The following is an 11,865-nucleotide window of genomic DNA, read 5'->3' as shown; positions in this document are numbered from 1 at the left end:
GAGACGCTTCCCTCTAGCCCTGGGGGTTGGACCCCGGACGCTTCCCTGTAGCCGTGCGGGTTGGACCCCGGACACTCCCCTGTAGCCCTGGGGGGCGGACCCCGGACGCTTCCCTCTAGCCCTGGGGGGCGGACCCCGGACGCTTCCCTTTAGCCCAGGGTGGGAAAAGCAGTTCGCTGACTGGGAGAGGCAGATCCACGAATGTCTACGAAGGCATCAGCTCCAACACTGAAAGCCAACATTGGCCAACATTCTGGCTTTTGAGAATCGTGTAGCTGCTGTCTGCCTTGCTCTCAGGCAGGCCGTGAGAGCCATGGGTGCCTGGGGCTTCCCAAACTGATGCCCAGAACCCAGGTCCCAAAAATCCCTAAGATAAACCTGGCACTGTCTTCCTGAAATGTTGATCTCAGTGTCTTTGGAGAAAAATGTTTGATTAAAACAAGATAAAAATTAATTAAAATAAAAAGTATTAAAATAAACCTTAACCAAGTAAATGGGTGCTATAAATTTTGTAGAATGTAAACCTTGCCATTAAAAAGAAAATGCAAAACCCACCAGTTTGGGGCTTATGAGGGGCCCCGACTGAATCACACCCACCTTCTTTGAGATAACCGGAAGCGGTTGGGGTTGTGTGTCCTTGGTCCCTCCGTGGCGAGAGGTTTCAGAAGCAGGCATTAGCCTACCATTGACCTTTAGCTCCCGCCAACGATTTTCCCCTTTTATTCCCCCAAAATATACCTATGGTGTACCACATACCAGCACTATCCAGGAGACTTGATTAAATACTATCTCCCCTGCTTCAAATCCTCTCTGGCTGGAGGTGTTTGATGGCCTGTGGAGAACACGGCCAAGCAAACAAATGTTTTCTAGCTCTCGAGAAAACCACGGGTTTATAAAATCATAAAAAATAATCCTGCAATTTCTCCTTGACTTTGCATTCTTCTACCATAAAAACTGATTCTGTCCAAACGTGGTGTCTTTTAAACAGACACCTGCACCTCACTTGCTACAAGGACAGATTCTTTTTCCCCCGCTGGTGTGCAACATTGTTCACCAAGAGCAGACATCCTGCCCCAAACAGCCCCCTCCGTCGGCAGCGGACCAGGCATTCCCACGACAGAAGGTCCCTCGGTTCGCCGCTAGGTGGTACTTTCAGAGATTTTCCTCTGTCGTTGTCTTTGCTGGAGTAGAGCGTGATGGTTTTTCTTCGAGCCAGGTTATTTTGACCTTGCTGGAGAGTCCGCCAGGTATATGGCGCCAAGACCCCAGAGTGTGTCTCTTCTGCCCCCAGATGTCCCGTTCCCGGGTGTGATGGCCAGGGCCACATAACCGGGAAGTACGCCTCCCATCGAAGCGCGTCAGGGTGCCCCCTGGCCGCCAAGAGGCAGAAGGACGGGTACCTCAATGGCTCGCAGTTCTCCTGGAAGTCGGTCAAGACGGAGGGCATGTCGTGTCCCACGCCGGGCTGTGACGGGTCGGGGCACGTCAGCGGCAGCTTCCTCACACACCGGAGGTGAGTGGCCCTCGGTCCTGGCACCAGGCCCGGGCAGCCCCGCCAGGAGTGTCCGTCACGGCCCAACTCGACACCCCCATTTAGAAAGAGAAGGTGGAACGCTGCTTCCAAACTCATGACCTTCCCCAGCGAAGAGAGGAAAACCCTTGAGCGTGTTTAAGAAGCAAATCTCGTTCCTATCCTGGGTCAGGACAGAGGCTTTCACAGGTCTTGGATCAGGATCCACAGGGAGAAACAGGCTGGAATTCTGCACACATGCGAGTATCTGTAGGTTTGATCCTTTGGGCTAAAGATGGCGGGCAGGCCGCACGCAGGGAAGGAGGATGGTATCTGGCACAGGGGCCTCATGCTGCATGCCTGGGCCAAAAATGCATCAGGACATTTCCAGAAGAGCCGATCACCCCATTAACTTTTACTCGCTTACTTTTAGAAGAAATATGTGCAGTTCGATTATCTTAGCAGAAGAGGCCTGTCCGTTGAATCAAAGGGCGCTCGGTGGGTCCCCATGGATGGGTTAGGGTGGGCGGTGTAGACAAATCACAGAGGCCAATGGAGTCGGTTAACCGGGCGGGTGTCCCCAGCTCCTTGGAAACCAGGCTGGAAGGAGAAACACAGTAAAGCCAGGTCCAGCACAGAACGAACCAATGTCAGTTTGCAAACCGGGAGTCACGGGAGGTTCAGGAGTACGGAATGAGCCTTGAAATGTTCCTCAAGAGGAAGGTTGATTTTTAATTGTTAAATTCCTGCTCAGGTAGAGAACTCAGATGGGATCAGGGAGCCTAAAGCGGAAACATGAATGCCTTTCCCTGACCTAACCTCTCAGCAATGGCTCAAGGCCCTGGTGTCCCCCGCGGACAGAGGGGCCCACGCAGCCCCACGCGGGCTCACGACTCCAGGCATGCACAGCGACCTTTCTGTCTCTGTGCTTGCATGGACCACACCGCTCGTACTGGGACGGCCCCGGTCCTGCTCTACAGACACTAGCCCCAAGCCCCGGGGTTTGCCGCCTGCCCCCAGGGCCAGAAAGGCTCCCTCTTTGGCCCAGGTCCCTGCCGAAGCCACAAGGTCCCCAGACGTGACCCATGACACCCGCCCCGCATGAGGGCCACCAGCTCTGCTGGACGAGCCTGCACAGGGCCTGGGAGGGGGCATTGCAGGGCGGTCAGAGGGCGTTCAAGTCAGAGCTCCTGCCGTGGGTGGTGGAGCTACACGGACCGGAAGCCTTCTCTGCTATAAAGCTGAATCAGACGCTGTGAACGGCCACCTCGATGTGCCTGTAGGCAAGGGCTCTGAGCCCACAGGTGTTGGGTGATGGAGCCTCATCTTTTGTAGGGTCTGACTGTGCGTGAAGGAAAACAGGCCAGGGGGCACGTGGGGAAAGGGGATGAACAGCACTGTGAGCAGAGCCGACGGCATTTTGCTTCCATTGTGGTAAAAAACACATCTTCCCACCTTAACTATTTTGGGGTGCACAGCTCAGTGACATTGAGGTCACTCACGATGTCGTGCAGCATCCCCACCATCCGTCTCCAGAACTTTGCCATCTTCCCAAACTGATGCCCTGTCCCTGTAAACCCTCGCCCCCACCCCGCCCCTCCAGCGCCTGGTGCCCACCATCCACTTTCTGCTTCTACAAATCGGAGTCCTCCAGGGACCTCCGATGAGTGGGATCATGCAGTTTGTCCTTCTGCGTCTGGCTCACCTCACTGAGCAGTGTCCCCCATATGTGGCAGGTGTCCGAATGTCCCTCCTTATAAGGCTGAACCACATCCTATCGTTTTCATTTATGCTGTTGGGCAGGCAAACCGTGATTCCTGGGCGGTGTGAGAACAGTCGTCCTGGCGAGAACCCAGCCAGGGGTGCAGACATTGTCTCCTGGAAGCTGTGGCCCCGCCGTGGGGAGCGACGGGCCGTGAGCCTCCCAAACCTTAAGGCCTCGGTTAGGAGGGGCCCTGGGAAGACCCCGCTGATGTGCTGAGATGGGGGGTTCCTCCTCTTCCCCCTGTGCTGTGAAAACAGCAGGTTTAGAATCAGAACAAAGACTCCACGGACACAGAAATGTCCCGTTCGTCCCCTTTCCCCCAAACTGTGGCAGCTCCTGGGGCGGTAAACGGTGGTGTTTAACGGTGCCAGGATGTAAACAGCAGACGAAGCAGGAGCGTAGGTCTGGGGCTTTGGGGCCATGGAGCCGCTGCCCCCAGTTTCCTCCTCAGGGAGGTCACGGCTGCGGGGGCCACGGGGGCCGCGGGGGCCGTGGGGACAAGGACAGTCGGAGCCACGGAGCTCTGCGCGCCCACCGTCCCCACATGCTGTGAAACCGTTTCATTTATTTTGTTCCTTCGAGGCTGGGGGCCACGCTCTCGGGTCTCCAGTCCGTCCTGAGCAGGGCTGCTGTACAGGACATGGACAATGTCTTATTTTATCTTTAGGATTGCCTGAGTCTTCCTAAAAAAGCAGTGTTTAAGATGAAAAACAAGTCGTTCAAAACCAGATATTTTCTCATATAAATCAGACAAATTTCTATTGGGATGAGTCTCTAACATTCGGATAATAAGGAAAGTAGAGCTCCTTGCTTTCTGATTATTTGGCACATTTTTATAGCTCATGCCCTCCAGGCCCGAGGGATGCTTGTCGAGTCTTCGGGAACGACCAAGTCTCCCTGCCGGGGCTGCTCCCCATCCTCACGTCGAAGGCCAGCCGTGAGCAGAACGAGCGTGGTCCCCCAAAGTAGCAGCAGTGGGCCGTCCAGTGGCCGCACGCACCTCCCGGGGGCTGGGCAGAGGGTTCCAGAAAACCCAGTTGGGGACCGCGAGGCAAGGAGACCCAGCGACCCAAACCGGCCTGGGAGAAGCCAGAGGGCAGAGGGCGGGTGTCGGAGGGGCGAGCGGGGATGCGGCTGGAGGTAGAAGAGACGCGGGGTGAGGGGCCGGTATCCCCCAAAGGCTCGGGTGGGGGCACAGCCTCAGGAAGAGAGAAAGGGCCTGTTATCAAAAAGGGAAAAGCCGGGGACAGAAAGACACTGAAGAGCCGGGCGGACGGGCAGGCAGAGCTCGGGGGAGGTCAGAGCCTGGGCCAGGGGTCAGGGCAGGTGGGCCCAAGGAGACGCTGCTGCGGAGAGGGGGTCAGTGGGCAGCGGGCGGGCAGGGGGAGGGCCCTCAGGACCCAGTGACCGTCCAGCAGCTGCCTGGGGGACAGCCAGCGGCACGTGAGAAAGCTAAGCAGGCGACATCCTGGCGCAGCCCTGGGGAAACACCGGGGCACTGGGTCACGAGGGCCACTGAAAGTGGGTGTGGGGGGGCAGGGACGGGCAGGAGCTGGGAGGGGCTGGCTGATGGGGCGCCCCACAGCCCAGCCTGCCCCTGCCAGTCCCTCGACCTGGCTGCGTCTCTGGGACCGTCCCCCACTCCCAGCCCGCGGCTGAACGCCATTCCCTCCTCGTCTTTGCACCTCTCACCTCCCTCTCTACCTCCCCCTCTGCCCTGAAAAGGCCTCCTCATCCTCCAGCATGTGTGGGGCTCCCCGTGTGCCCAGCAGCGTTGCAAGCACCTTCCTGTGTTAACCCTCGGAGTCTTCGTGGGAGCCCAGAGACATAGGCACCATCGTCTGCCCGGTTAAAGACTAGAACTCAGGCAAGACGGGTGACGTGACTGCAGGGAGTGTGTAAGTGACAGAGCAGGACTCACACCTGGGCGGCCTGCCTCCTGCCTTCCAGGCCTCCTCCTCTGAGCTGTGCGGCCTCCCCTCAACCCTCAGCATATTTACGGACCCGGTGACACAAGGCCCACTTCCCTCTCCCAGCCCAGTGGTCCCTGCACTTCATGCCCCACCACCGAGTAATGGCAGGGTCTGCCCTGTTCTGCTGCAAAGGTTTCTATCCATGGAACCATTCCCTGGTCCCCCACACCCACAGCACCTTGCCTGGGCCCCACATACCAGCATTTAAGAAATGCCGCCCACACATCAGTGAAAATAGGAAGGAGGGGTGTGTTCATTCGGTGCAGAGCCTGCCTCATCCGAGTAGGGAATGCTTCACCAGGTGGGAAAAGTCCCAAGGCAGCAGGCTCCAGACCACAGTCCGGGCACCAGAGGCATTAGGTGGAAGGGCAGGACAGAGGGGGATGCTCCGCCAGAGTCCCCCTGACCCCGGAGCCCGAGGGGGGAGGCGGTGTCCTCAGCTCTTGCACCTGCTTCTCTGTGTGGGAGTGTGAGGGCAGAGCACGTCTCTCCCATCCAGCTCACCGCACTTCCAGTAAGATTAGGAACGGGCCACAAAATCGAAGTCCCTAATGCTAACCCCGGAAAAGTAATAAATAATCTTAGAACTAAGTCTTAATAAGCAATCTTAGAACTCGTCTTATCTTTCACTGGGCTTGACCAACATGAAGTTTTTTCAAAAAGGCCCCGCCTAGACCCTCTTAAACTTTCCACCCAGACCCAAAACCTGATTTATTTTATTTTCAGGTTCCTTACAGTTCATCACAAACGGGGAGACAGCCTTTTTCCGAATGTTTATTTTGCTTGATACTTGCCAAGAGAATTGCATTAAAAATAAGCCCCCGTCCTGAGTATTTACTCCGTGAGTTATTTTATAATCAATCAACTCATGCAATTCTCTGGAGGAGCACCTACCACTTGCTTCCCTTCAGCCCCACGAGTAGACCCAGGGCTCAGCATCACCAAATGCAAGGGATGCTGGGAGATGTAGTCTTCCCAGGGGATGCTGGGAGATGTAGTCCACCTTTGGGATGTGGGGGAGATGGAGTCTTTGTGGGCCCAAGAAGAAGAGGAAACCTCTATGCTATGTTGAGAAGCCATAGTTTTTTACAAACACATACACAATCACTGAACCACAGCACCCTGAGATCTGTATGGTCCCGATTTTAGATCAGACAACCAACACCAAGAAGGCAAGACGCTCTCCCCTGGGCACACGGCCCATAAGGAGAAAAGCCTGTCCGGCGGGCATCACACACGGACCACCTGTGTCCACCTGCAAGACCCAGCCCGGGACGCTCACAGTACAGGGACTTGGGGTGGCACCGAGCCGGGCCTGCTAGGCGTCCTTTGGGCCTCCCTGGGGGGTCACCTGCTCTTCTCCAGGCAGCAGGGAAGCAGAGCAGGGCAGACCTCTCCCTCCCCAGCCGACCTCGCCAGAGGAACAGCCCTGCCCCTCTGCCCACCATGGAGACATCCGCCTCTGCAGTGAGTCCTCTCACAGCTGAGACCTTGCTCCTCCCTCCAAGGCCACACGATGCACAGAGGACCCCCGAAGAGCTTCCAGGTGCTCTGTACTCAAGGCCTCTGATGACAAACCCAAATTCCACAGCTTCTGGGAATCCGTGGCTCTACGAACTGTGATCCAAGCGGTGGTGAACCCGGGGCCTTGTCGCCTCAGGAATCTTCCCTCTGGACTCTGTGCAGCCCCCGGTCCCTCACCCTTCCACCCTCTCTGAGCTCTCTCCTCTGGCTTCTGCTGCTGACTCCAAGAGGCGGAGGAAACTGGGAGGTCGTGGCCGGAGCTCCCCAGACCAGCGGTGGTTTTCTGCGTCACGAAAGCAGATTGAATCATCATGCTTCCCTTTACAACACAGGAAGAGAGGTCTTCTAGATTTCTTTCCCAGAGGAGGAGGGGTGGAGGGCTCGGGTGGCCCCCCTCCAGAAGGAGTCGCTGCGCTAGAAGGGGATGGAGAAGATGTGCATCCAGGGCCAGAGAGCACGCTGGATGGGGATTTGCTGGGCGCCTGTTTCTGGGAAGGTAGCCAGGCCCCCACACCCCTTGGGCCACCCTTTGGTCATCTCACCAGGTGGCCCGTCTGCGGGAAGATGTCTCCATGCTTTGTTCATGGGTTGTTTGCTGGCCCCAGATTTATCTTGTTGCCAGAGGAGGCCTGGCAGGCAGCTTCCTCCCTGCAGAGGGACCATCCTTTGTGCAGGACTAGAACTCCCCAGGAAGAGGGGATACAGCGAGATCTTGCTGAGGAAATAGTTCTCCTTTGTGGGGGACGCATGTGGGGCTGCGGGGCCCATGCCCTCAACCAGAGCCGCCCGCACACCCTCCTCCATCATGCAGCCCCAGAAGGAGAGCGTCCAGGATGAAACTGGACTCTGAGTCCTGAGCACTCACTGCCCCACAGGTCCCTGCTCATCCTCAGAGCGGTTTCCGTGGGCAGTTGGCCTTAGCAATTCCCTAACTTCTTGGGAAAGCCTTCAGGACATCTGAATGCACCACCCTTTGCAGGTGGCTGCCAACGGGCCTGGTCCAAACGTGCCCTGTGGGGCTGGTCCCCTCTGCACAGCCCTGTGCTGACCACTGCCTCTGAAAGCCCCTCAGCGTGTGACCCTGTATTTTAATCTCCATGTTTCAGTATTTGACGGGAAACATTTGGGACGGAGAAATCCAACATCTGCTTCAAACTGCAACCCCCAAAGGCCCCGTGAGAGCTGGAAGGTGAAGGTCGCATCTGCTCACCCTCCTTGGCCTGAGGCTGCAGGAGCCTGCAGTGCAGGCTTTGCTGGGGGACGTGGGGGGACCCCGGCCTGGTGGCCTGGTCTCTGTCCCAGGAGCTTTCCTCCTGGGCCCATGTCACACCCGCACCTCATCTTTCTGTCCCGGGGGCCGACAAGCATCCGGCGGCTGTGGACGCTCCTGCACAAAGTACCGCAAGACCGCGGCTCACACCACGCCCGGCTTCTACCTCTGTTCGTGCATGGCCTGGCCGAGGTGTCCCCTCCTGGGGCTCACCGTCCGCCTCAAACTCATTCGGGGTCTTGGAGGAATTCAGGTCCTTGAGGCTCCAGGACTGAGGCTCCGTGTTTGTGCCGGCTGTTGGCCAGGGGCTCTCGGTGCAGGAGGCCCCCTCGCCACATGGCCGCCGACTACCTGAGGCAGCAGGAGATGCTCCCCCGTGTCCAGGACTGCGTTGTACGCAGCGTTCCCTGGACACAGGAGCAATCGTGTGCTGGACGCACTCCTCACCCAGGGAGGGTCCACCACAGGGCGGCACAGGGCAGGGACTCCAGAGCCACAGGCATGCCTCCCACAAGCATGTTATTTCGTGCTAGGGTCTTTAGGGAAATAAAAATGTTTTACACAGTCTCTGCCTCGAGAAACGTAGCCTGTTGTAATTATATGGGGTAGACCAATGAACAAGCCAAACAATTAATAATACAAACAAGCTCATTTTTATCTCCAGTAAACAGATGAAGAAACTGAACACGCACACACACACACACAGCACCGAGACCTCAGAGCGTGAGGTCCTGCACTGCAGACCTCATCCCGTCAGTTCTGATCAGCAAGACACCACCCTCAATTTATAAGCAAATCATAGGTTTTCAGGAATACAGCAATTTTTTAAAATATCTATTTATTTATTCGAGAGAGAGATTGAGTGGGGCGGGGGGAGGCAGAAGGAGAGGGAGAAGCAGACTTCGCGCTGAGCAGGGAGCCGGACGTGGGGCTCCATCCCAGGACCCTGGGATCATGACCTGAGCTGAAGGCAGATGCTTAATGACTGAGCCATCCAGGCGCCCCAGGAATACAGCAATTTTTAAAATGTGACTGTGTCATGCAAATTCTACAAGTCCGCGTGTTTTCTGTGACTTGGCTGATTTCTGCCCTCCCTCTGCCCTAAGACGAGAACTTAGCCTGTGGTCCAGCCTCTGATGCCTGCTCTGTCCGAGGCTGTACTTCTGGGCGGGGGGCAGCCCCTGAGGCGTCCTCGCCCCGCCGTGCCCCCCGCGCCCCGCTCGCCTCCTCCCAGGGGTCCGCATGGTGCCGTCCTGGGCAGAGGTGCCGGGTCCCCCTGGGACGGAGCGCCGGGCTGGCTCACGGACTCTCCTCTGCGTCCTCTTTGGCTCCCGCCTCTGCCGGACACCACTGTGTCCTGGGGTCCCGGGCACACCCCATCTCAGCCCTCCTGGGCCCTCGCTCTCCCTCCTCAGTCTGGCCCTGAGGTCTTCGTCTGCACCCACGGACCTACGCGGTCCTTGCTGACGCTGGGATTCGGCATCTCCGAAACACCTCTCCTGTGAGACCCAGAAGCCTTTTCCTGATGTTCGCGCCAGCACGTTTGCTGAGGCAGCAGGAGCCGCAAGTTCCACACCGTCTCGAGGAAATGGGAAGACCGCGCCGGCGCCGGCTGGCTGCCCTGCACCGCACTCAGGGCTCCCAGCCCACGGACACCGCAGGGCCACGGGGAGGAGGTTCGCGCTCTCTCTCCAGAGCCCCCGCACCCCTTGCGCTCCGGGCTGTCGCTGCCAGCAGTGGGCCAGCCATCGCGGACCCTCCGGGCCGATGGGCCCCGGCCTGTGGCCGCCCCACGCTCGAGGCCGGGAGCCCTGAGTGCCGTCCCTGCGGCAGAGGTCACTGGGTCCGTGTACCTCCTTCTCAGCCTGCTCACATCTGCAGAGACCCCCTTTCCAAAAGGGTCCTCCTCACAGGTTCTGGGAGCTGGGACGTCAACGCGTCTTCTAGGGGGGACGACTGACCCACTGCGATGACAGATGTGGAATTTAGCTCGCAAGCAGAAGGAGAGACAAAAAGAGAAACTGAGTCCTCAGTGTCTGTCAGGATGAGCTTCCTCAGCACAAAGCCAAGCAGGGGCTCAACAAGGTTCAGGTTCCGTCAGGTACGCAGGGGCCAGGCTGAGTGGCAGCTTGTGACCGTCAGAGCCCGGCCCCTCCTGCTCCACCACCAGGCCCTCGGAGCTTCCTCTCCGGGGCTCCTGTCGCTGATGAGGGGCCGGGGGCCGCTGACCCTCAGGCGCCCACTCAGAGGTCCCGTCTGTCCCCTGGACCAAGAGTCCTCCTGGGGCCTCGCCCAGGCGCTGGCCGCCCGGCTCACGTCACGCCAGAGTCCTCCCTGAGGTTGAGGAGCAAGCAGCTGGGTTCCTGCTGCCCTGGCCCACAGGAAGGGGAGAGGAGAGCACCTTCGGCGCGGACCACGGGCCCGATGGTGGCAGCCGTCTTTCTGGGGGTCCCGGTCCGAAGCCTGAAAACACATTTATCTCCACTGATCTCAAAACTCTACTGAAATGGCCTGCTCTCCTTTTATAAATCCACGAAATAAAAATAATGAAAATGCAGAAAGCAAAGAGCATTCCCTCACCTGCACGGTGTCACGGGAGCTGAGGTGCTGGGGGACGCAAGACTCGGGTCCAGCTCTGTGGGGACAGACAGATGGCGGTGCCCAGCGGACGCACGGGGGTGGAAGCCAGGCGTGAGCACTCAGTGTGTGGCCCCAGGACCCTGCGGCAGGATTCAGGGCAGCCTCGGAAACAGAGCAGGAAGTGGAAGTCTCTGTAGGAAGAGTGGGCCTCCAGATGCTCAGCCTCGCGCCCCCCTCGCCCAGCGGAAGGGGCGCTCCACGTTCGGGACCCCAGGGGGCGGGAGGCAGGAATGCCCAGTGCAGGGTGAGGCCCTCCGCCTCTGGTTCCCAAGCTGCTGTGACCACAGCCTCGGCCTGCGTGTGTCCCCCACGACCTCCAGACAGGAGCGAAGCCCCCCCAGAAATCTGCAGGCCCCCGAGACAGGCCTCAGCGGGAGATACTCGGAAGACAACCAGCCATTTAAGGGAAGCACTAAGTAACATGGCAGAAAGCAAAACAGCCTTCAAAAAAGAAAGAAAACCTTGGAGAAAACAGACATTTCTGGAAAGCGAAATTTTTTTTAATTTGTCATCCGATAGAAAAGGAGAATAAATGGAAGAGTATGACTTAGTCTCTTCATAATCCAAGAAAAATCAAGAAAACAAGAAAGATATCTTTGAAACAAAGACAAGTGAAATAAAGAGTTCAGTTAGAAGGTTAGAGTGTAAAGTTGAGGAAATCTCTCTTAAATTATAAAATGAGAAAAGAAGACAATTTTTAAAAACTAGAGGAAGAATCCGTGGGGCTTTCCAGCTGGCTAACAGGAGTCTCCAGCAGGTGGGAGAAGAGAGGAGCGAGGAAAGAGACTCAGCATGGAGAGGGCAGGGGAAGCATCGCCGGGCACAGGCGCTGAGGGCTCCAGGCCTTGGTCAGCAGCTTCCGTCTCCAGGGGATGAGCTTTGACAAGGCTCCATCGAGGAACCAGAGTGACCGTGACAGGGCACATGCTGGAAAAGGATCCCCAGAGAGCTGCAGAACCAGGGCAAGAAACCCTCCTCGGGCGCCACCTGGGGGCTGGGGGCTGGCGCCGGGGCTTAGGACACTGTCCCCAGGCTGTCCTGCCGGGTGACCCTCCCGCTGGGTGACCCTCCCTCCTGATGACCCTCCCGCCGGGTGACCTTCCCACCGGGTGACCCTCCCTCCTGATGACCTTCCCACCGGGTGACCCTCCTGCCAGGTGACCCTCCCTCCTGATGACCCTCC

The 11,865-nt window shown here is 57.9% G+C and overlaps 1 protein-coding gene across 4 annotated transcripts in view; it reads left to right on the top strand.

The window, feature by feature from the left end:
* LOC118007281 (myelin transcription factor 1-like protein) overlaps nucleotides 1–11,865 on the top strand; it is a 138,606-nt gene that overhangs the window by 109,157 nt on the left and 17,584 nt on the right. For all 4 annotated transcript variants that reach the window (XM_035000279.1, XM_035000278.1, XM_035000280.1 and 1 more), the window contains exon 16: nucleotides 1,292–1,513. In XM_035000279.1, the coding sequence (XP_034856170.1) occupies nucleotides 1,292–1,513 (222 nt within the window). The remainder of the gene's footprint in view (nucleotides 1–1,291; nucleotides 1,514–11,865) is intronic.

The sequence above is a fragment of the Mirounga leonina genome, unplaced genomic scaffold (assembly GCF_011800145.1).
Source record: "Mirounga leonina isolate KUSES-001 unplaced genomic scaffold, KU_Mleo_1.0 Mir_117, whole genome shotgun sequence".
NCBI classification, from domain to species: domain Eukaryota; kingdom Metazoa; phylum Chordata; class Mammalia; order Carnivora; family Phocidae; genus Mirounga; species Mirounga leonina.
The sequence above is the reverse complement of the archived record's forward strand: the minus strand, read 5'-3'. Positions and strand labels throughout refer to the sequence as shown.